The sequence below is a fragment of the Eleutherodactylus coqui genome, chromosome 4 (assembly GCF_035609145.1).
Source record: "Eleutherodactylus coqui strain aEleCoq1 chromosome 4, aEleCoq1.hap1, whole genome shotgun sequence".
In the NCBI taxonomy this organism is placed as follows: Eukaryota; Metazoa; Chordata; class Amphibia; order Anura; family Eleutherodactylidae; genus Eleutherodactylus; species Eleutherodactylus coqui.
The window spans coordinates 145,989,981-146,014,952 of record NC_089840.1 but is presented as its reverse complement, the minus strand read 5'-3'; the positions used below and the strand labels follow the sequence as shown (position 1 = coordinate 146,014,952).

The window sequence follows — 24,972 nt, the reverse complement described above, 5'->3', positions numbered from 1 at the left end:
ACGGCATTCGTTCCACATAACTTGTAAAAGAGGGTAAAACAGCCGCTGCCATGTTATTGGGGGGCTCTGGGGTGCAGTCACCATTGTACCCCTAGTACCAGGTCACCGGGGATGTAATGGCACCATCCCCCAGTAATGTCCCCCCACAGGCTGCTGTCACTATTGTGTCTGCGGCTACAGGTGGGGGTCCCGGGGGATGAAGCCCCTCATGCCGGAGCCTCCCCACAGCCGTCTGGCGGCCGGCCAGTGTGGTTTCCCAGAAAGCACATGCTTCATGCCGGGCGGGGAGGGCAGGAGCTCCTTATAAGAGCGAGTGGCGCCCTCTGCTTACTGCAGAGCTGACAGGCGGCGGACGGGACAGGGGACACCGCCGGGACGGCTCTACTACCGGGGGACACCGGAGGGACGGCTTTACTACCGGGGTACACCTCTGCTACCAGGGGACACCGGCGGCTCCTCCGAGCACGTCCGGCAGACTACAGCGGATTACTACAGTAGCGCTCTCGTCTCACGTGCTGCACCGGAGGACACAATGCGGGTGAGTGTACCGGTGTGGGGGCACTTACCTGCCTGTGGTGGCACTTACCTGCCCATATAGTGTGAGTCTAGGACATCGCCGCAGCCGGCAGCTCCGTCCCCCGTGAGGAGCCTAGAAGTTACTTCATGAGCAGTAAGGATGGCGGCCGCAGCCGGGGGTCTCTGTGGGCAGCAGTGCTGGTAGTTGGGGGTCTCTATGGGCAGCGGTGCTGGTAGTTGGGGGTCTCTGTGGGCAGCTGTGCTGGTAGTTGGGGGTCTCTGTGGGCAGCGGTGCTGGTAGTTGGGGGTCTCTGTGGGCAGGGGTGCCGGTGGTTTGGCAGCTCATGGCACCATCTCTTTGCTTGCAGCTGGGGGGTCTCTAAGGGTAGCAGTGCTGGTAGTTGGGCAGCTCCTGGCACCATCTCTCTGCTGGCAGCTGGCGGTCTGTGTGGGCAGCAGTGCTGGTAGTTGGGGGTCTCTGTCTATGTGGGTAGCAGTGCTGGTAGTTGGGGGTCTCTGTGGGTAGCAGTGCTGGTAGTTGGGCAGCTCCTGGCACCATCTCTCTGCTGGTAGCTGGGGGTCTCTGTGGGTAGCAGTGCTGGTAGTTGGGCAGCTCCTGGCACCATCTCTCTGCTGGCAGCTGGTGGCCTCTGTGGGCAGCAGTGCTGGTAGTTGGGGGTCTCTGTCTCTGTGGGTAGCAGTGCTGGTAGTTGGGCAGCTTCTGGCACCATCTCTCTGCTGGCAGCTGGGGGTCTCTGAGGGTAGCAGTGCTGGTAGTTGGACAGCTCCTTCCACCATGTCTGTTGGCAGCTGGTGCCCCATTTGCCCCAATCTGTCATGGTTATTAAATGTGGAGTGGTTTTTTTCTCCCCAAGGGGTTCACTTCCTGAGGGCTCCTTTACACGCTCGTATTTACGCAGCGTATTTTGCATGCTTTTTTCATGCACATAATACACTGCAAAAAGAACCCATTGACTTCAGTGGGTCACTCACATTTGCATATTTTCGTAGCATATTTCGGTCACGGTTAAAAAACAGCATGCACTACTTTTGTCTATTTACAGACCAAAATAGTTACGTTTATGAAGTGCGTAAATATGCAGGAAAAAATGCGCATTTGTGTATAATTGCTGCGTTATTACAGACTGAAGATACACATCCGCTCGTGTGAATGAGCCCTGAGACTGGCGCTCCAAACGCCTTCTGTAGTGTGATTTCCATTGGCGCACGCCTCTTCATCTCGGCTCCTCCGTGCGCCGACACGGAATCAGTCTACAGCTAGGAGCTGTCTGTTTCTGGTAGAATTTACACTAGAGTCAGGCGCAAATTATACTTACTGCTGTTTCCATCAATTGATTACTACATGTAACTGTGGTTTTGTATCTGTTCCCCCTGTTTTGTGAGCGCTGCAGAATATGTTGGCGCTAAATAAATACAGATTATTACTATGAATCGGTCGGTACAGGGCGGCTACACCTCCTTTGGAGAAGCCATGACCCTTTTTTGGGGGGGTGTCAAGGGCAGCGCGAACACAAGAAAAGTTGCAACTTTGTTACAAGTGCGGATTGTGGCAAAATATGCAACTTTTTAATGCCAGAATTCTGTTGTAGAAGCCCTCACCCCCCACACACACTTCATGGTTTTTATAGCTTATATGTTCAGGCTGCTTCATTAACCTTAAGATCTGTATGAACATCCCGTCCCCCCATCCCTCCAGGGCTCATCAGGGGGCTATTTAGTGAGTGAGGACGGATGCAGTTATATTGTATTTATATCTTGTACATCACACGTGGGGATGCAGAAGTCTCAGTCATCATCCTGGAGGCTCCACTCAGTTACCGGACTCTCGGATATCCTCAGTGAGGAACCTTTTGTATGGTTTTACAGCTGCAATTAAACTTTTACATACCAGTGAATTTATATTTCACATACCAGCTGCTCCACTCTCTTGGAGGACCCAGTTCCGTGGTTTGACCACCCATCTCCCACTCTCTTGGAGGACCCAGTTCCGTGGTCTGACCACCCTTCTCCCACCCTCTTGGAGGACCTGGTTCCATGGTTTGACCACCCCTTTCCCACTCTCTTGGAGGACCTAGTTCCGTGGTTTGACCACCCCTCTCCCACTCTCTTGAAGAACCCAGTTTCATGGTCTGACCACCCTTCTCCCACTCTCTTGGAAGACCCGGTTCCGTGGTCTGACCACCCTTCTCCCACTCTCTTGGAGGACCCAGTTCCGTGTTCTGACCACCCTTCTCCCACTCTCTTGGAGGACCCAGTTCCGTGGTCTGACCACCCTTCTCCCACCCTCTTGGAGGACCTGTTTCCATGGTTTGACCACCCCTTTCCCACTCTCTTGGAGGACCTAGTTCCGTGGTTTGACCACCCTTCTCCCACTCTCTTGGAGGACCCGGTTCCGTGGTCTGACCACCCTTCTCCCACTCTCTTGGAGGACCCAGTTCCATGTTCTGACCACCCCTCTCCCACTCTCTTGGAGGACCTGCTCCAAATGTCTCATTGGCGCTATCTAGTTTTTATGATCCCTTAAGATGACACTTTGCCCTGTTACAGGAGAAAGCCCTCCGGAAATGGATGCTGGATATTCCACATCTGGACTGTGAGGGTGGTGGAAACACGCTGGCCGGCTCTGGCTCGAGATAAATGAATTCAAGTCAAATGTATCTACAGAATTTATTTTTCCCCCTCTTGCCTACACGCCGGGGGTCTCCCCCTTATTGTGTGAACTCTGCAGGTCCTGTCATGCACATGTTTTCGGAGTGTTGTGTCTTGCAGGATTATTGGAGAGACATACTTGAATTCATGGAGTCTCATCTGAGGGCTTCATGATTTATGTCCCCTATAATCTGCCTATTTGGACTGGTGAGTGACATCCTGGTGGATGTGGCCACCTGTACCTTGTACCCAAGCGGCCCGCTAGAGCTGCCAGGATCCGGGTGGTCAGCAGCATGCTGTCCCTCTAGAAGCTCACTTACTTAGCTTGGAATGGACCTGATAAGTTCGATAAAGAATGGGGCTGTTGGACAGACCGTCCAGGCACATTGGAGGAGATTCCTGCCTAGTCAATTAGTTCTCTTTTCTAACTTTAGTGGGGGTCCCACTTTCCATTTGGTTTCTTAAGTTGCAACAAATGGTAAATTGTTATTAATCATAACGGTTTCCGTTACCTTTTATTTGTACAATGAGTACAGCTCTCTGGTGCTGCGTGCGTTCTGAAGGGCCTGCTTGTTTTCTGTTTCATTGTAGCGGTTTCTTGTTGCCGGCTGTTTTTATGCTCATTGCCTCTCAATAAACATTCCTTTTAAAAAGAAAAAGGATACAGTGAATTCCTCACCAAAATCTACGTGTGTACATGTGTGGTATGGAGCAAAAAATCAGCAGATTAAAGGGAACCTGTCCCCTGCCTAAAATACCAGAAACTACCTTCTATTGCTGTTAGGGCAGGTGCTGTAGATTTCATACTCCTCCACTTCCTGGTGCCCGCCGCTGAAGTCCACACATCGGACACAAATCCAATTCTTTTCAGAGTTCCTTGCATTCGCTCTCCCATAAACTTGTATAAGGACTCTGAAAAGAGTGGGATTTTCAGCCGATTTGCAGACTTCAGCAGCGGGCACCAGGAAGAGATTCTTTCCCCCAATCTCCCTATAAAAATGAATATGTTATCCTCTTAACGACCACCCATACGTCTATTGACACCAACCGATAAGGTTTTTTTTCCTGTAGCGCCCGGATGTATTAGAATCTTGGTGTGGGTCTCCCATCCTGGGGTGAATGGGTGCTCGGCTGTTAGGTAGAGCCAGGTACTTGCTCTAACACTGGGAACTCAAGAAACTTTGGATCCCCAGTGTTTAACCTTTTATATGCCGCCATCAGTGTGACCACGGCATATAAAAGGTTGACAGAGTGATGGGGCTCCCACCGTCACTCATCAGCCCCCCGCAATGTGATTGCGGGTTTCCAACAGGTTGCTATGGCGCCTCATACACTACTATAGTTCAGTATAATAGTGTATTAGAAGAGTGATAAAATATGGTGCTAATGAAGTCCCCCAGTGGGACAAAAATAAAAAGCATAAAGAAAATTAAAGTCAAAACCCTACGTTTCCCCCTTTCTATGTAAAAAAAAAAAAAATACACATAATATCGTTGCATTCGTAATGACCCAGAGAAAAAAGTTAGTACATTATTTAACCTGTAGAGTGCATGTCATGAAAAGAAAATACAAAAAACATTGAGAAAATAGTTAATTTTTATATATCTCGCCTTACAAAAAATAGAATAGAAAGTGATCAACATGTCACAAGGATCAGCAAATGGTACCATTACAAAGTACAACTCATCCCACAAAAAAACAACCACTTTCACAGCACTGTTGACAAAAAAGAAAGATATTACGGGTCTTTGAATGCAGAGATAAATAAAGATTATGAAAAAGTTGAAAGAAAAGAAACTACCGTATATACTCGAGTATTCGCCGACCCGAGTATAAGCCGAGTCAATAAGTTTTACCACAAAAAACTGGTAAAACTTATTGACTCAAGTATAAGCCTAGCCATACTCGAGGATATACTAGGTTAAAAAAAAATGCTATACTCACCTCCCAGCCAGCGTCTGTGTCCCCAACACGATGATCCCCCGGTGGTGCGGCAAGCTGCTTGAGAACTCTCCTCACTGTCCTCTCCCTGCTCAGCTTTGAATTCCTCCGCCGTCAGCGCTGTGTAAGTAAGCGCTGTGATTGGATCGAGCTTACCTACACAGTGCTTACGGCGGGGGAATTCAAAGCTGAGCAGGGAGATGACAGTGGGGAGAATTCTCAAGTAGCTTGATGCACCGCCGCGGAGACCATAGCGCCAGGACACAGATGCAGGCTGGGAGATGAGTATTATGTTTTTTTGGTTTTTTTTTACCTCACTCGGGTATAAGCCGAGGGGAGCTTTTTCAGCATAAAAAAGTGCTGAAAAACTAGGCTTATACTCGAGTATATATGGTATATAAATTTGATATTGGTGTAATCCTACCGGCCCGCAGCATATTATTTATACCGCACGGTGAACGCTGTTAAAAATAATAAATATGTCAGAATTGCAGATTTTTGTTAGTCTTGCCTCTAGAAAAAACTGGAATAAAAAGCAATCAAAATGTTATGTTCTCAAAAATTGGATAAATAAAGTTTGGAGTTCATGCTGCAAAAAACAAAACTTCATAGAGCTCCACCGTGGAAAAATAAAAATGCTCTGGCTTTTGGGATGAGTCGACACAAAAGCAAATCTTAAAAAGAAAAAAATACATTTTTTAGATTTTTTTAAAATGACAGCCTATGGGTACAAATCTACTAAATAGTATCTATTCAACATATACACTCAAGGTTCAGCTAGCGTCCACAGACAGGATTCGGACCACGGTCTGCCCGCGTTATTAATCTATACTTTTCCCTTCCATATCATTATTGTGATGATCATTTGCTACAAGGGTCCTACAGCTGACAAGCTGGTGTATGTGGCCGGGGCAGGGTTTATTAATATCATTACTTGTAGAAGTTGTGCATCTAATCCAGATCTGTTCTTTCCAGGCCATCCTGTCTTGGACTATATTGCTGATCTTCATGGCTCCTTGTATCTTTGCTGGGAAATGTTCGGTTAATATTACAGTAGAACCCCAGGTTATAAAGGCTATGGTAAGAACTGACTACCAGAAAGTGCAGAGTAAGTCGTTCTCCTCTGCAGGTATTCTTACACTTGTCTGTTCTCTCTTACAGATTGATACTCAAGAAAATTTTTGTTCTGCAACTGTAACCCTCATGCCTGTAAACATCCTAAATAAAGACAATGTGGTGAGTATTACTCCGTGTGATGGTCAAGCTGAATAAGATAATAGCAGCATGATGTTGCCAAAACTGCCACGGCACTCCGTGACGCCATTATGGGTCTACTAGTACCTTACTAATATATAATATAGTGAAAAGGATTGGAGTTGGTCAGAATATTTCCGTGTAAATGGTAAGCTATTGCCATTTCTTCTACACTCACGTCAGACAGCTCTGCTACATGCAAGTCACACACAGCTCTACTACGTGCACATCACACGTCACACACATGACTGATAACATGATGGTGACATCACCACAGGTCCTGTAAGCGCACTGCTGCTATCAGGCTCTGCATGTTTTAGGATCTGTGATGATGTCACCGTCATATGATCGGGGCGGAGCTCAGAGCCCCAGTGACTGATCACATGATGGTGACATCATCACATAAAATTCACTCAGTCACTCGTCACTCAAACAGTTGGTCATTAGTAGTTTGATTTTTTTTTTTTCTAACGGGCTCAATGTTTTGCAGGTAAACAGCAGTTTTATCTGGAAAATCACGTAGCCAATAGCAATGAGCTTGTAACTTGCAGACATGCTTGGATTTCAGTTGCTCTGTCACAACTAACGTGGCCCTTGTGATGTGGGTGCTTATGGAGAAATCTAGTCCACAGTATGTCCTGGGCAAAGGTGTGTAGTCCCTGGTGACGTGGGCCGCACACCTACATGATGGCCAACCTGTGTGCATCTGCTGAAAACATGCATTGTCTTGTTGGCGGCTCTTCCCATTGACTTCAGTGGACATCCTGCAGATTCCAGCAGTTGACTGCCACTCATTTATCAAAGCACATTGTTCTCAGTCTAACCTTGTTGAATAATATAAATCACCATTTCATACCAACCTCGGATAACTCTGGTCTTCAGCTCAAGATGAATTGGCACTGGAACGAGAAGGACAGAGAGACTTGGCAGTATCAGGCCGGGCTTTTCACCATCTTTCACTGCCATGTTAATCAGAATTTAAAAGAAATCTGTCATATACTTTGAGCCCTATAAACTAAGCTCATAGTGCGGGGATGTAAGTTTTATACTTCCCTGCCGTTCCCCCCTTTGTCAGCGCTTAAACCCACCCCTGCAATGCATTGAGGCGTGCGCTAAGTAGTCCACCCATTTAGAATTGGAGGACTAGTTAGTATGGTCCTCAATGCATTGCATTGTGGGTTTGAGTGCTGACAAGGGAGGGAAGTATAAAACCCAGCTTAGTTTATACCGTAGATGACAGAGCCTCTAAGAATAAAATATAATCTAGAGAAAATCTAATTTTGCAAACCTACAGAATTTGTGCAGCAAAGCTGAATGTCTCACTTGTCCCAACTCCTTACAAGGTCAGATTGTTATCCTTTACTTGTTGTTACTTAAAGCCTCAGTGCTTCCTAGAGAATAGTAGATGATGCCTAACAAATCACAGTGCAGAAAACATTGCAGTTTTATGAAAACTACTCAAGAGAACAAATAATTCTTTATCAGCAGCAGTGCAGTCTGAGTGCTGTGGGACTAGTGTTCCTGAGCAGTGCAGCTCCCCATGCCCTCCAGCTGCTGATTGACAGATTTCTCCCTGTACTGTATAAAAGGAGAAAACTATTAATCGGTGTCAGGTGAGTGGAGGAGCCGACAACTCCTAAATATCGAGGACTCCAAAGAAGACTAATATTATTGAGAGGACTCTAGTGCTTGGTACCCATGCAGCTGATTCCCAGTGATTTTTATGAAAACTACTATAAGAAAAGAGTTGACCTACCACAATTATCGGATGTCTGTCACTCACAGGGCATAATAAACCTGGTGACGGGTTATCTTTAAGGCTGGGTTCACACAGGGCGGATTTAGCCAGCCATGTGGACGAGATTTCTCAGAAACCTCATCCACACGGGACGGCCAATCCGCTGCGGTAAGTCCGGCTGAAACCGCAGCCGCGGTTTCAGAAGATGCAGCATGTCTATTTACCTTTCCTTTTTTGTTTATTTTCGTCACGGCCGCGCTCTCCTCTATGGGAGCGCCGGCCGCAACGGAAAAGCGAGCGGCCTGGCCGCTTCAAAGCCGCCGCGGCTTAAACCACGGCGGTTCTCCCGGCGGAGATCTCGCGGTTTTTGCTGCGGCCAAACCGCGAGATTTCCGACGGGAATACGCCCAGTGTGAACCCAGCCTAAAGGAAGAATGTCCGATAAAGTTTGTTTGTTCTTGTTTTTTCCTTTTTATATGTGGTTTCTACCAGTAGTGAGCAAATTAGTTTAAGCTTTTGGGCAGCAGATGGCATAGCATAGCTTCCCAGTTTTACAGTGCAGTTGTCATTGCTATACAAATATATTACTATCACTGATAGCCAGCCTCCCGCTGTAACAAGCGATAAGGCATTGCAGGAGAGAAGTCCTGCAATGCCTTATAATAGCAACCATCGGTGCTATGATGTAAGTCCCCAACTGGAACACAAATGATGTAAAAAAATAAATAAATAATGTAGAAAAAAGAAAAATGTGCTTTTTCTTGTATTGGCAAAAAAAATTAAAACCCCACATATATGGTATCGTCATGGTCATAACAATGCGTACAATAAGTTGCACACACTTTTTATTCTGCACGGACAAAAGCGTAAAAAGAAACGCCAAAAAACTGAGGCAAAATGCTAATTTTTAGCATTTTGCCTCCCAAAAATGCAATAAAAGTGATCAAAAAGCCGTATGTACCCCAAAATGGTACCAAAAAAGACTACAGATCGTCTCACAAAAAAATAAGTCCTCACAGAGCTCCGTCCAAGGAAAACTGAAAAAGTTGTAGGACTTTGAATGCAATGATTTAGAAATTAAAAAATTACTAAAAAAGGTTTTTATTGCAGAAAAGTGGAAAAACCTAAAAAAGTAAGAGTTTTGGTATTGTAATCATACCGACCCGCAGAAAAAATGTATTGTGTCATGTATGATGCATAATTAACACTGTTAGAAAAAAATATTTTTGCAATATAGTTTATGTGCCCAAAAATGGCACCAATAAAAACTACAGTTCACCACGCAAAAAAACAAGCCCTTATACGGCCGCGTCGACGGAAAAATAAAAAAGTTGCGGCTTTTGAAAAATGGAGATGAAAATCCGCCAAAAATCGTCGCGCCCAAAATAGGCCATGTCCTTAAGGGGTTAAGGGCTTAAATAAAGTGCCAACAGGGCTTCTGCCGCTTCCATTTCTCAATGTAACATACAGTAGGCACCTTTTACACTGCTGGGAGTTTTCTAGCAGTATTTTCCCTGTGAATGCGCTGTGGTTCTTGGTGCTCCTTCAGGGGGACTACTTGTAGGACAGCGGGGCATACGTGTCCTAAGACTAGGATGTTGTAGAATTGTAAGTTGCATGATTGCTCCTAATGCCTTTGACTTATTCTGTCTTGTTTCAGACAAATGATTGTGACCGCTGGGCACTGGTGTTTGAAGTAGAAGGTCTCTTGGAGAAACTAAATTTTAAATTTGGTTCAACTAATCATAAAAACAAGGAAACGCTGACAAATACGTATAGGTCCTGCATTTTTGGCGTTGAGCATGAAGAATGGGTATGTACTGTAGTATGGGCTACATAGCATCAGGAAAGCTTTATAAGTGCTAGAGATCTGAGTGGAAGGGGTTTATAAACAGATATCACATAGTTCTCACTGATTTTTGTCTTATTTTAGGTATTGTTTATTATGGCCAAGGGTGTACATGCCATACAGGCAACAATGGGCCCCTGGAGAGAGGAAGGTCAGACCAATATAAGTGGGTGGTAAAAGCCTAGGTAGAAATTCCCTAACCAAAAAATCAAGGAAAATAGAAGAGGGCAAGTATGTCCTTCCATCACAGTGGTTAGAGATGCGGTAGTAGTATCCAGCACCAGAGGAGGGTCCCATCTTAGTAAGTCCTATGGAGCTCTCTCTCACCTCCTTGTACTCCCGGATCTTAAATCTACAATAAAGCAGAAACCAAATGTTGAATGAAATTGTATATGTTCAATACATACGTGCAATGGTTTTATCATAACCGCAGGGAGATTAAATGCAGCCAGGGTCAAGTAGGCACCCTGCCACTCCATTCACTGTCAACGGAGCTGATGCAAGTAGGCGACCTCTGTACTTGGATGTTTTTGTCATTCCCATAGACTTTGAATGGAGCTGCACCGTTTAGGCTCAACCAGCACTCCATTCTAACTCCTTCTCATTGTAGTCGTACAGTGAAGGGGGGAACTGTGGATATATGTCCGTTAGGGCGCAGAAGCTCTGAACTAGCTGTCGCATCGCACTGATCATGTGATCATTAGTGCCACTTGCCACGGATTAGGTCCATCTGATCTGTTAACCACTTCAGTACTGCTTACTTGCTTCAGTGTTTATACTCTACTTAAAATGTTTCTTTATTTACCAGGATGTGGTCAATGCTTACCTCCAAACCGTCCAAAAGAGTCCAATTGAGATTTTACAGCGAGTTAATTACTCATTAAATAAACTAGATGGGTTCAATCCCGACTATGATTCCTTCTCAGGATGTTTATCATTTTATGGAAAATCTAGACCTACTCCTAAAGCATTCAAAGGTAAGACTGAGATTTATGTTCAAAAACTTCCTAGTTGACTGCTTAGTCATGGGGTGGTTGTGAGTAGTGTAGAGTTTGGACTAGTTAGTCTAACCTAAGATTTCTGCCTCTAATGTATGTCTCCCAGCACTTATGTCCATCATTTGTATAACCTAATCTGGTTTACTTTATGTGGAATGGTTATTTATGTTTGTCACACTTACCAGCCGTTTGTCACGTTGGATGTATATTGTGTCATGACAGATCATGGCTTCACTGAAGCCTCTTTCTGTCTTTTGTGATCCTTGCAGGTCCTCAGTGTGTATGCCCTTCCCCAACAACACCTACGTCCTCCAGTGCAACGTCTCAGACATCTCTAAGCAAATCTACAACAATCTATTCCTCTTATACCAGTCCCTTGGCAGGGGACATGAGTGACTATTATCCTGAGAAGAACTCACAGGGGTTAGATTCTTCACCATCCATCCTTACAAGTATGCCAAGTGATTTAAAGCCTTCAACCACCACCGTGGATTATTTACATAGTAATACCATAGAGCATTCAGGTGATTTGCCAATGCATATTACAGAATTTACAGACCGTAGCCGTGAACCATCATATCCATTCATATCCCCGAATCCATCTCAGACTAGGACAGATCATAAGCAAGTCAATAAAGATACGTCAAATTCATATACTGAAGGCATGTATGAATCAGTAGTGTCTCCTACTGTAGTAAATCCAAGCGTTCCCATATCCACTCATATAAATGAAGAATTCTCTACTGTCCCGGAATCAGATGCAATAGAGGAGACTACAAAGAGTGAATTTGGTAAACAAAGCTCTAAGGGGTTTGTGCTTCAAAACTCTCTTTCTACACGCAGCATGGAACTTGACATTGAAACTGCTTCCAACTCTGTGACTAAAGTACATCGATCCCCTGTAAATATGGACACAATTTCTAGGGCATCTGTAACAACAGAGGGTGCCTCTAGCCTATCCACTAGTATCATTGATCCAAACCTTGTATCAAAGTCCATTCCTATAAACATCCCATCTAGTGGAACGGGCTTGTCTAGCACTGAAGACCCTGAACCTGTGTCACAGGGGAAAGTCATAGGTGATAGAAACTCAGCCTTGGCTTCCTCCTATCTTTCCTCTATGTATGAATCAGTAGTGTCTCCTACTGTAGAAAATCCAAGCGTTCCCACATCCACCCGTATAAACAGAGAATTCTCTACTGTCCCAGAATCAGATGCAATAGAGGAGACTACAAAGAGTGAATTTGATAAACCAAGTTCTAAGGGGTTTCTGCTTCAAAATCCTCTTTCTACGCGTGGAATGGAACTTGGCATCGAAACTGCTTCCAACTCTGTGACTAAAGTACGTCGATCCCCTATAAATATGGACACACTTTCTAGGGCATCTGTAACAACAGAGGGTGCCTCTAGCCTATCTCCTAGTATCAGTGATCCAAACCTCGTATCGAAGTCCATTCCTATAAACATCCCATCTAGTGGAACGGGCTTGTCTAGCACTGAAGACCCTGAACCTGTGTCACAGGAGAAAGTCATAGGTGATAGAAACTCAGCCTTGGCTTCCTTCTACCTTTCCTCTACTACACTGACTACTAAAACAGAACTATCCATGTCATCTCCTGCTCCTGGAGACCAGCTTTCTCGTTCAGATGCTTCACGTAACCCAGTGTTAAATGCTCATACGTCATACAGTATTCTTCCATTGCAAGTGGGGAACATAGCTATTGGTGACAGGCAGAACAGTTTTTCAAGTCCCTGGTACAACTCTAATCCGCTCCCTATTGTTGCAACAGATATACCAGAAGTTGAATATATGAAAGAGAAAATCTACTTACAATGGGTCCTCATTGTAACCCTTGTGGTGTTTTTGTTACTGTTTCTATGCGGATTTCTCTATTACAGTCATCAATATCGGGTGAGCCATCACATTTACTATTTTATTTTACTCAAGCAATTTCTTCTTCTGAAATATATTGCATTGCGGTGATTTAAACCAGGTTCCGGGGTGCAGCATGTATTTTACTATGAATCTTTCTGATTCTGTCATTGTATTTTGTACATTCTGAAGTCCACATAATAAGGATTCTTGAGGGCTCTTGCACACGAGCGCATGGCGTTTTTACATTTTCACACCTGCTCCGTATAAGCGCCTGAATGGGTGTTTTGCCGCAATCACAGCCAGCATCCATTCACACGACTGCGAGCGTCGTTTTTAGTGAAAAAAATAGGCCTCTCTCTGGAAAACCCTCATTCTGCCAAAATCCCCAGGATGTCTTTCAGTGCCATACATATATATATGCAGTTGGACGCTGCAAAAAATGCCTCCTCCCTTCTCTTTCCCTGCTCCCAAAGTTTTTAGGACCCGCCGGCCTATATTGGCCAAAACATAGTTCCAGAACCATGTTTTGGCTGAGCGTATATGTGCCGGCCACATATATGTTCTATTTTTCACGCTGCCGGCTTCTTTTATGTGCCGTATATTCGCCCGTGTAAACGGCTGCATTGGAAACCAATGCTTTACATGGGTACCATGTATGCAAACGGGCATGAAAATGCGGCGTATATGTGCTCGTGAGAATAAAGCCTCAAGAACATCTCTGTGCAACAAGGCTTACTAACCAAATTCATTTTTGAATAAAATAGATGATCAAATTAGAAAATAGTAGTTTAAGTTCTGCTAGCATTGGGGCAGCATGTAGGTTAAAGAATCCTAAAGCTAAATAGTAAAAAGCTTCTTATGATCAGACCTTTAAACTGAAAGCCGCTGTGCACAAAGCATTTTGTGTATGGAGGTCATTTTTACTGTGTTTAAAACTTTTAATAATGGCAATTAAAAAAACTCCCAATGTAGTAGTAATTTCTTTCAAGAGATTTCACTAACAAGCGGCTCCAAATGTCCGGGACAGTTTTTGAGGAGTTTTGGGTCACACCACGGTTCAGATGTCTTATTTGTACTTGCTGCGTCTTCTCCCTAGAAGTCTCCACTAACGGTAAACCTAAAAATGCTGTGCAAAATAGGGCAACCTCCCAAAACAAGGCGGCCCTAACAGCAACCTACGGTGGTGCTTGAAAGTTTGTGAGCCCTTAAGAATTTTCCATATTACTGCTTATATTTGCCTGAAAACTACTTTCACACAAGTCCTGAAAGTAGATAAAGAGGACCAAATGAGTCAGAAATATTATACTTGGTCATTTAATTATTGAGAGGTATGATCCAATATCACGTGTCTGAATGGCAAAAGTATGTGAACCAAGTATGTTGGTGAGTTCCCACCCCTGGATGACTCTCTTCAGGCCCTTCCAGAACATTTCTGTAGGATTACGGTCAGGACTTTATTTGGCTTTCCAAAACTTTAACTTTATTATTCTTTATCCATTCTTTTGTAGAACGTCTTGTGTGCTTTGGGTCGTTGTCTTGCTGCATGACCCACGTTCTCTTGGGATTCTGCTCACAAACAGAAAGTCTTGACATTTCCTTTAGAATTTACTGATCAAATTCTGAACTCATTATTCCAAAAGCACTATTTTGATCTCATCCATCCACAAAATATTGTATCACTAGCCTTCTGGCTTGTCCAGGTGATTTTTAGAAAACTGTAAATGGGCAACTATGTTCTTTTTAGAGAGCAGCGTCTTTCTCTTTTTAGTTCTGCCATGCACACCATGGTTGTTCGGTGTCCTCCTGGTGGACTCATTAACATTAGTTAATGTGAGAAAGGCCTTTAGTTGCTCAGAGGATAACTTGGGTTACTCTGTGACCTTATGGACTATAATTATACGCCTTGCTCTGGTTGTGATCTTTGAGGTCAACCACACCTGGGGAGGGTAATAATGGTCCTGATTTTCCTCCATTCGTACACAATCTGTCTGACTGTGGATTGGTGGAGTCCAAACTCCTTAGAAATGGTTTTGTTACCTTTTCCAGCCTGATGAGCATCAATGCTTTTTTTTTTCTGAGCTCCTCAGAAATCTCCTTTGTCCATGCCATGACTTCCACAAATGTGTTGTGAAGATCAGACTTTGATAGATTCCTGTTCTTTAAATAAAGCAGGTCACCCGCTTACACCAGATTTGTCATCCCAGTGATTTGAGAACACCTGACTGTAATTTCACCTTCAAATATCTGCTAATCCTAAAGGTTCACATACTTTTGCAACTCAGACATTGGATTATTTTCCTCAGTAAGTAAATGACCAAGTCTATTATTTCTGACTCGTGTTAGATTTGGTTCTCTTTATCTACTTTTAAGACTTCTGCAAAAACCTGATGTAGTTTTAGATCAAATAGAAGCAGAAATATGAAAGTCTTAGGCCTCATGTCCATGGGCAAAAGAAGAATTAAAATCCGCAGCAGATTTTAACTCTTCTCCTGCCCCCGGATCCGCATCCCATAGGGATGCATTGACAACCCGCGGGTAGATAAATACCCGCAGATGGTCAATAAAAGTGATTTAAAAAAAAATGGAGCATGAAAAAATCTGGACCATGCTCCATTTTCGTGCGGGTCTCCCGCGGGGACGGCTCCCGCGGGCTTCTATTGAAGCCGTCCTGATCCGCGGGAGACAAAAATTGGAATTTACTCACCCGCTCCGTTTCTTCTCTTCGCCGCGGCGCCATCTTCTCTCCGTCGCGGCCGGATCTTTTTTCTTCGGGCTGGCGCATGTGCGGGGCACGTCGCCGGCGTCATCCTGTGCATCCGCCGGGCCGAAGAAAGAAGATCCGGCCGCGACGCAGCGAAGGAAGGATCCGGAGCGGGCGGGAGGTAAGTTTATTCTTATTTTCAGCGCTCATGTCCGCGGGGCAGGAGGGACCCGCTACGGATTCTCCGTGGAGAATCCGGAGCGGGCCTGATTTTCCCCGTGGACATGAGGCCTTAAGAACATGCGTGTGGGGTACAATTGCAGTGGCAAAAGTGATGGGATCTGAGGCCACCAGGAATCCTTGGTCCTGGATCTCCCCTCAAGGATCCTTCAGTATCCCAGGAGGAAAGGCATTGGGTAGACTGGGCTTTGCAGAGACACTGAGGGACAAGCTCCTTACTTGGCTGCCCTGTCAGCATGTTTAGGGATTCCTTTAAGAAGGGCTTTTGGGTAGATGATGTGTAACAGATACAGAACAGAGTCCTGAACTGCAGTAATACATGCAATTCCATATACCGTCCTGGATACTTAGACCTGCTCATTTGTGGAATCTTGGGAATTAGTTGATATATTTAAGAGTTAACTTTTAATACTGTTTCTATTTAAAAGTTAAGTATTAATGAGTAAAACCATTCCAATCACAAGTGGCAGATGTGTGTTGGAGCTGTTCAGTTGTTTCATTAGATTGGGGCAGAGCGGTCAGATAGATCAGTGCACAGACACGACTTTGCTGTGATTCTATTCTGTCCCATATGGAGACATGGTCTGCGCCCCCGTGATTAGCTGTTTCCTCCTTCTTACAAGCTTGTGTCTGGCTGTCAGATGACTGGTTGCAGCAGGAGCCTCTCCTGTTAGCAGTAGGACACAAAGGCTTCTAAACACGGCCCGTTATAAGCTCCAATCCTCGGCCATTTCCTCTCAAAAATAGAACAGCTTTGCAGGAGATTAATCCTTGTGTATAAGATTGTGTCATAAACATGCAGAAATCCTGCATACTGAAAAAGTTTGGACAACTTTATGTTCTGTTCACTTTTATCCTTCATTTCTCGGCTTGGTTTTTCCTTTTTAAACCTTTGATCCCCTGGCATGGTTGCCAGCATACTGTGGATCTGATTATGTAACTTATTGCCCTTGGGGAGGGACACATGATACTAATACTTCTAAGTCCAAGGTAAATTGTGTCTATATAATGTATTCATTTTGTAAGTTATTTTTTTATTTCTGATCCATAGAAATTAAGAAGAAGATTAAGTGTCAGTTGTGATGTGGATCTTACCAGAAACCCCCATGCGGTGTTACCTGAAGAGAGGTGAGTTCCACATTCGCTTGTTACAGTTATCTTTCATCCGGTATAATTGTATTTCATCACACAATTCTTTTTTGTTCTTTCCTCAATACTATTCCTGTTTCCCAGGGAGCCCTTTCCAGTAATTGAGTGTGACACAGTGTAATTGGTAAGTATTTCGGCATTCATGTACTCTAATGTACTGTTTTATACCAAGTTATTTCTTGTGGATTTTCTTCATGTATGTACAGTATATTGCTTTGTTTCCTTTAAAACAAGCAGTGGTTTAGCTAAACCTTGCAGACAGAGTTGTCATCTAACTAGCAAATAAAGGGATTATCCCATAAAAATAATTCATGACTTATCCACAGGTGATAAGTGAATAATCACATAGGGTCCAACTGCCAGGACCCCCCACAATCATAAGAGCAGCACACTCCAAGTCAGCTGGGTGAAGGGAGCTGCGGTGTGCATGTGTGACTACCGTTACATTCACTTACATGGGGCTCTATCCATAAACCATTAATGGGGATGTGATCACACAGGCACACTCTGCTCCATTCACCGGGCTGACTCGGGGGCAGCGTTGTTCACCTGATCATGGGGGCTTCCTGTGGATAGGTGAGAAATATTTTTATGGGATAACTCCTGTACTAAGTGTACCTCTAAATACATTGCATAGTAGATGCTTGCTCCTAAATAGCAGCATTATCCGGCATGGTCCGTACTGCTACTTGGCTATGTACCCACAAGATTACAGCAGGGCCACACTTCCTGATACAACTGCCAAGATCAGAGATTATGCTCATTGCAGCAGTTTAACCCCTTAGGTGCTGTGGTTGCTATTGACATCTAAGTTTTGATAAAGGCAGAAGAAGCTTGCTCTCACCGTATCAGAACCCCTCCTATGGTTTGATGAGTTACCACAACAGCTAGAGACCTAACAAAGAACATTGCCTAGACTGGATATGAATGGGTTAATAGCCAGTAAACGTAAGCAAGGACCATTCATTTATACAGTAATGTAACACTAGAAAACCCCTTTTACACAAAGTGCCACAAGTACAGATCTATAGTAATTGTGACACATTTGAATATAAAGAAATTGCTCATTTGTTCTCTTGCGAGCTCAGCATTGTGATCACAGTTCGAGTGGCACTCCGGGCCTAAACAAGGGATCTGAGGGCTGCCCTCTCATAAAGCCTGCAGGTACATCTGTGGATCTTATCTGCAAAAATAAGATAAAGGGGAAACTGGCAAAAGACTTTCCAAAAACGAACTACTTGTACAATAAAGCTGATGTGTTATTAACAGCACACAGACATTTACACATAGAAGGTATTGCAACCACAATAAGGCTGATGAAATACTCAGCTGACCATAACACACATGCAACTTCCTATCTATATAGTGTATTGGGGCAGTCGGAGTGAGGAGGGTATAGTCCTAGATGCTAGAGGTGGGAATAGAATTGGCAATAGAAGAACTTCAGACTAGATTAATAAAGGGTTTGTCTGATGGCTTCTTACTTCTAAGGGTGCATTCACATGGGCGTATTTCCGTTTTCAGTTGTATAAATACATTGCGCAAAAATGCAGTATTTATGCACAAGTGTGTGCATTTATGTGTAGCGTATTTACTCATTCTATATTCTAAGGGCGGATTCAAACAAGTGTAGTTTCACAGCAGTGTAACGGGACAAAACGAAACCTCTGATCTCTATGGGCTTTCATTGATTTAGTTTTCACCACCTCTTTTTCCCGGCCGGGTTTTATACGGCCTGGAAAAGATAGGACCTGCCTTAAACTACGTGCCAGGAAGATCGGGTTGCTGCTATCTTCCTGCCTCTTTTTTTTTTCTAACTCCTGCGCTCTGGAGTTTGATCTGCCGGTGAGGGAGAAGAAATCTATCTCATTCAGGTGCAACTTATACAGAATAAGCCTTAATACAGTATTCAGCCATGTAATGAAGCACAAAGATGGGACATGCAGGTTTTTTTTAAAGCAACCGAAATACGGCGCAAAAAATACACACCTGCAAATGAAAAAATTGAAACCAACGGGTTCTTTTCATAGGAATTGCGCATGCAAAAAAAGCATGTGTACATATATGGTGTATATACACTCGTGTGAATGAGCCCTAAATGTAATAAATGTTGTTAAAATAAGCTTAACTCATTGCTTCAATCCCCCCACTTGTCCAGTCCTTCCCAACGAGCTTTGTTTACAATCCGTCACCGACCTAAGCCCTGTACGACATGAGACTACTGGGACCATTGTTTGGGTGCAGCAGTCACGTGGGTATACTGGCAGATCACCGCTGCAGCCGTCTGATAAAGGTCATTGGGAGGATAGGAGCAGCAGAACTGGAGCGCTGGGGTGATCAAACTGATGAGTATAGCGGCTCTATTGTAGAACATTTTACATGGGGAGAGACATTTTTTTCTAAAATGTAGGAAGACTGTAGAAGGTGTAATAGTCTCTGAGAGGTGGAGGGAAACGCAATCCTAAACTATACAGAGAGCATATTGCACATTGCTTATCCCTATGGGAAAATATATAGATAACTACCCAAGCAAGCACCCTAAAATGCACGGCCCTTAATAATTATCAATGACATGCGGGCTCACAGTCTTCAGCTTCAGGTTTCCGAGTATGGACCAGGCTGGAGGTTCTGAAATGAGACTAAGTCTGACCCAGAACAATCTCTGAAGACTATTTGATAGCTACAATTTACAGAGCGCTTGGAGTAAAGTTCTCTGTAAATGATTATCCCAGACAGGTGTGCCTCCGGCTTCCCAGCAAGGCCATTGAAAGTTCTGTTCTGGTCTGTTGGCTTAGTAAACTATGCACCGCACTGTATTAACACTTCGCACTGCGTACTACTGTAAACCTTTCTCTTGTAGGTCGAGTGGACATGCTTAAAGAGACCTGCAGAGGTTGTTGAGGGCCGTCGGAGCTCGCCTGTCCTGCAGAGAAAATGTGAATTCCTACAGTCACGCGATGTCATGCGTTTTCACAATAAGGTTAAACCTGTAAAGCACATGGGATCTGCTTCTTGTACTGCTGGAGGATCTGGCAACCAGGGAAGTGCTTGACAGATCATGTCCGTCCACGGGACTTGCCTTACCTTCTCAATAGTTTGCTTTACCAATGGACACATTTAGTTGGCAAAGTCATCCACCGAAATATTTGTGAAGAACAAGCACTTCCTGAGGGAATAGTTTGGAAGTCTGTTTGTACAAATATTTTTTTATGAACTCCATACAACAGCGCTTGTATAAGTATGGGAAAGGCTGATCACCAGCCCTATGTTTCTGTACAAATTGTTCTTTTTTTTTTTATCTGTGTATGTGCGTGTAAGTGTCTGTTTTAACTTTTTAGCTACTATTTGCACAAATTGTACTAAATGGGCAGCTGGTAACCCTTCCAACTTACACAGTAGGCTTGCTTAAGTACTTATTGGGGAGTGTGTTTTCAGTGCAAAAACGGTCGATGTAAGGTAACTGAAAAAACCTAGCCTTAGGCTTTATTCCCATGAGTGTATATCGGCCGGTGTTTTTTGATAAACCTCTGTGCCTTTTGAAACTGATCTATAACATAGCTTTGCTGTTTCTCTCTTAGGGTGCGGTCGCCGTGTAAAAAAAAAAACAAAGAAAAGAACTATACCTAGGATTATCCATCAATATAGATGGCTATAGATCAGTGAGAGTCCAACTTTTGGCATCCCCACTGATCACTTGCTTGAAAGGGCCCCTTATTGTTTAGCAGGCACAGTACCGTACAGTTTTTTGTACTTTATGGTATTGCAGTTTACTATAGCTTCATTCTATTCAAGAAAAGCATCTAGTGTCAGACACCCCCCCCCCCCCCCCCCCATCTTATTTTGGTGGCTTATCCTAAGGATATGCTATCCATGTTAAACAACCAGATAATCCATTTAAAGTGTTTTTCTCATTAAAGACATTTAGTCTCTTTCTACTGGATGGGGGATAAATCTGAGCCTTGGGACCCCAGTGATTCCAAGACTGAAGCACCCGAATGCCCTATTTGAGTGGAGGAGTAGTGCTCATATGTGACCACCGCATCATTTACTTTTTTGAAACAGAAGGAGATTACCAACTGCATCGATCTCCGCCTGTCCTAAAGAAGTGAATGGAGCAGCAGTCAAGCATTTGCACTGGCATTCAACTGGCGCGTTCAGGTACGCCTGTCTCAGGATCTCTGGTGTCTCAGCAGTCAACTCTCCAGGAATTAGACAGTTATCTCATATTCTGTAGAAAGAAGCTAAAAGTCTTCAATGGGAAACCTCTAGAATGTTGTTTTGAAACCTTTTTAGGCCTTTTTCACACAGCAGTATTTTGCATCATTTGTAAGCCAAAACTAGGAGTGGATACTACACAACGAAGAGTGTAATGGGAGAATTTGCATCTCCTCTGTGTTGTGGATCCACTCCTGGTTTTAGCTTTCAGATATTAAGTAAAGTACTGCTGTGTGAAAGATATGGCATAAGGACGCTGTTGCTGGCATAAGAGTGCTTTCACACGGGTTGATAATGTTACAGAATGTGCACAGCTATTTCCGCGTGCAAAACAGAGTAAACATTTGTATCATTGTTGCTGATTTTGATTGGTAATAAGCTGCATATCCGCAGCGGATTTCAGAAGATACAGCCTTCCCTGGTACCCGGCAGCCTCTAGTGCAGGCTGAGCCGCCGATCAGCTGATGCAGAAGTAAACCTAACCTAAGAGAGTAAGTTAATAGAATTGCATAGCAAAAGCTTTAGTCCATTTCTGTTTGACATAATGAATGATTATTTGCACTTAAATAGAAATAACTTTTTCTTTTTTTTTTTCCTGTGATGCCTTACTGAATGCTCTGAGTGGACACTGGCAACAACGTGCATTCAGGAGATCTGTTGTCCAGTACCAAGAATAGGAATGTATTTCAGCGCAGCAAGGTTTTATCATCATTTTTCCAATCTCTTCTCTGTGACGTAGAGATGTCTAGTGGTCAACAAGCTCTACATGAGCACCAAGTCATCACTGGCTTCTAGGCTGACTGTCTTTGCGGGTTTGTTTGCAAGTCATCTTTTTACCAACTTTTGGGTACTTTTTACCAACATCGGAAGGCTTGAGCTTGAGCCAGATACCTGAACCAAGCGGGGATTGAACTCGCAACCTTCAGGTAGTGAGCGAGAGCTCAGGACTGCTTTCTGCTACCTTAAGGCCCAATGTCCACAGGTCAATCAGATTCCATGTAGAATCCAGCCCTGCGTACCTGTATTATTCAGGCGGCATCCACTTCCAGGTTTGCTGTAATGTGCATGGTCCTCACGGCTCGCCATCAGACATGCACGGTGCAGTTTGTTTTGTTTGGTTTTTTTTTTTTTAAATCTGCTTTCCTTTGGGATCGGTAGATCTGCAGTGTCAGTTGCAGGCAGGCCGCAGGTTGGACGTCTTCCATTGACTTCAATGGAAGCCATCCCTGCAGGGAAACGCACAAAAAAGGAGTATGCTGCGATTTGTTTTCCAGACCGCAAGGTCCCCAAAACAAATCTGCATGTTTTAATCCATTTGCAGACACCTATTCTTCTCTATGGGTGGCTTTATTTGCAGATCTCCTGGGTGGGTTCCGCAAATCAAATTTTCCAGTGGACATTGGCCATAACACTCTGCGCCACACGAGGTTCATCTAATCACACCACAACTCTCATCATTTACATATCTGCATGCCGAGTTTTACAGGACAGCTTCTTCTAGGGGCTGGATTGATTTTTGACAGAGTGTGTTTATCTAGGAAATGTATAACTGTGTTTGTATATCACACTCCATATTCAGCTGTGAGAATATAACTGGCACGTTATTAAGGCTCTGAGTTGTAGAACTAAGAACTAGAGTTCAGCTGGACAGAATGGAATCCATGGCAAACAATGAATTGCATACTATTAGTGTATTCATGGGTGACGTTTTTTGCGACATTTTTGCATTGCAGCTTTGAGGCAAAAACTTCATAAAACTAGCATGAAGTTACAACCACTTTACACAGCAGTTCTTGGTGTTTGTTCTTATGAAATAGGAAAATTCTAATGAAATGTAATTCTAGATAATTGTGTTAATACTGAATGCTAAATTCTTCCAAAGCAAGAAATGAGTGGAATTAAATAGTCTTCCTTATACAAGTTACATTACATATGCCTTCCAGGGATCGATAAGGATGCAACATCTACAGATGTGGCAAAGTTTAACTTGAATGAGTAGAATGTTCTGTGACAAAATATACTGAGCCATTAAAAAGCTTTTGCTTATCTTATCACAACAAGTGAGCGGTTAAATACGCAAAGTTATCTTAGTGTGTTAAGAGTAAAGTTGAGGCCCATTTACATGCTAAGACTATCTTTCAAACTATTGAAAGATTGACAGTTTTGGCGATCATTTTGCATAAAGAGTTAATGGACACTAATGTCCATTAACACTTTATTAGCTTCACTTACGTGTAAAAGGGCCTCCAGGAGCTGTTTGCAGAGCACGGCATGTGGTCTGAGCTCTGCACATAGCTGCATTGTTCTCTCTCGGGCTGTCGGCAGAATACAATGTGATCTCCGAATCTCATGCAGAACATGTGTGCGGTCCCTGTTACCTTCTCTCGACTGAACGATGGATTTTAAGCTCACCTTAGGCCTCATGTCCATGGCATGTGTGGATTCTGTGCAGGGAATTCAGCACTGTCTGCGGCCAGTGAGCCCTGCTTACCTGCATTTTCCTGGCAGCAGCATCCACACGGATCTCTCTACTTCCGGGTTCACTGTACTGTGCATCGTCCTCACAGCTCACCGTCCGACATGTGCAGTACAATTTTGGGGGGGGGTTTCTGTTTGTTTTTTTGTTTTTTAAATCTCCTGCTCATGTCCATGAGCGTTTTTTAAATGCGCATTATGTGTGCGTTGCACGGACCCGTAATACACGGTGAATAGAGCCTTACCCCTCATAAGTCAAATATTACAGGGTATTTTAATTCCACTTAAGTTTTTTGTTGTGTTGAAATTAGCATTTAAAGTGACTCTCCGGACCCGGACCAACGAAGATGGCTGAATGGCTTGTGATGCCCGCTGGGCACTAGTCTAAGGCACTACACCTGCAGCACACTCCACTAGGAGTAGCTTGTGGTGTCTTAAACTAATCAGGTGCTTTTTACACCCAACGACTTATCGTTTGAACAGCCGAGTGATGTCTGAGGTCTCTCCTCCTGCCTGTTTATACAGCAGATGCTCATTCGCTGTATCAGTGAATGAACAATCAGTATTCAAACCAAACAATTACCGAAAAAACCAATGATGATTTTTATGATTGCATGAAATGAACGATAAGCAAACACATTATTGTTCAGCTGTTGGCTGCGTTTCCACCAAATATTTATCGTTCATTTCCGTTTTTCAAAACGATAATCATTCCTTATAAGAGGGCCTATATACACAATGTGCGTCATGCCGTCAGAAGCACTATGGCCATCTTTGTTTGTCCGAGGGTCTCTTCAAGTTCATAGCACAGATAGAAGATCCCTGTTACTAAAGCATGTGACATATGAAGATGGACAGAATTCTGATGAGTCAGCAGAAGTGAAGGAAGGAAGCATAACCATGTGATAACCCCTCCGTGTTTTCTTTCCTTGGAATGTCTGACAGTCTTGTTGATATGTGGGGTTTCTAGTGGAGTAGAGTTGATCTCCTCCGATAGGTGTAGATGTCTGTGCTGGGCACGGATTTGGGATGGAGTTTTTTAAATGTATTTTTATACTTTAACAATTGTGAATGTGTTTTTTTTTTAAGGATGTTTATTTAATGGAAATGTATATTTAATAAATGTTTTAATATAAATGTTTTAATATATGTCCGGTCGTCTTATGTTTTTTGACTATTTTTATAAGACAAGTCAAATATTTATGAATTTTAGGCTGCTCTCACACAGGCATATTGTCACTGCGCACACAGTAATCCTGCACGCGATACCAATAGCCTATTAATTTGCATTGGGCCACTTGCATTTTTTTTTCGTGCAGCATGATCTATTGTGGCGTGTAGTACGCTCAC

At 43.7% G+C, this 24,972-nt stretch overlaps 1 protein-coding gene across 3 annotated transcripts; it reads left to right on the top strand.

Annotated features, from left to right (window-relative positions):
• The first annotated feature begins 345 nt into the window (after positions 1-345).
• LOC136625771 (serine-rich adhesin for platelets-like) lies at positions 346-24,767 on the top strand. 3 transcript variants are annotated; one of them, XM_066600250.1, is made up of 10 exons: positions 346-538; positions 6,103-6,207; positions 6,289-6,363; positions 9,780-9,932; positions 10,777-10,945; positions 11,236-11,490; positions 12,757-12,878; positions 16,835-16,911; positions 17,017-17,056; positions 19,793-24,767. In XM_066600250.1, exons 1-9 carry the CDS (start codon positions 533-535, stop codon positions 17,051-17,053), a joined length of 999 nt encoding a protein of 332 aa, XP_066456347.1. In that variant the 5' UTR covers positions 346-532; the 3' UTR covers positions 17,054-17,056; positions 19,793-24,767. The 3 variants fall into 3 exon arrangements, with proteins under 3 accessions (XP_066456347.1, XP_066456349.1, XP_066456346.1); XM_066600252.1 differs by lacking the exon at positions 11,236-11,490; XM_066600249.1 differs by having other exon boundaries at positions 11,236-12,878.
• The last annotated feature ends 205 nt before the right edge of the window (positions 24,768-24,972 follow it).

Excerpts from the sequence above, each read along its gene's own strand:
- LOC136625771 (XM_066600249.1), top strand. Across the intron at positions 6,364-9,779 it reads TCCTAAATAAAGACAATGTG|ACAAATGATTGTGACCGCTG; the intron begins GTGAGTATTACT and ends GTCTTGTTTCAG. Across the intron at positions 12,879-16,834 it reads ATTACAGTCATCAATATCGG|AAATTAAGAAGAAGATTAAG; the intron begins GTGAGCCATCAC and ends TCTGATCCATAG.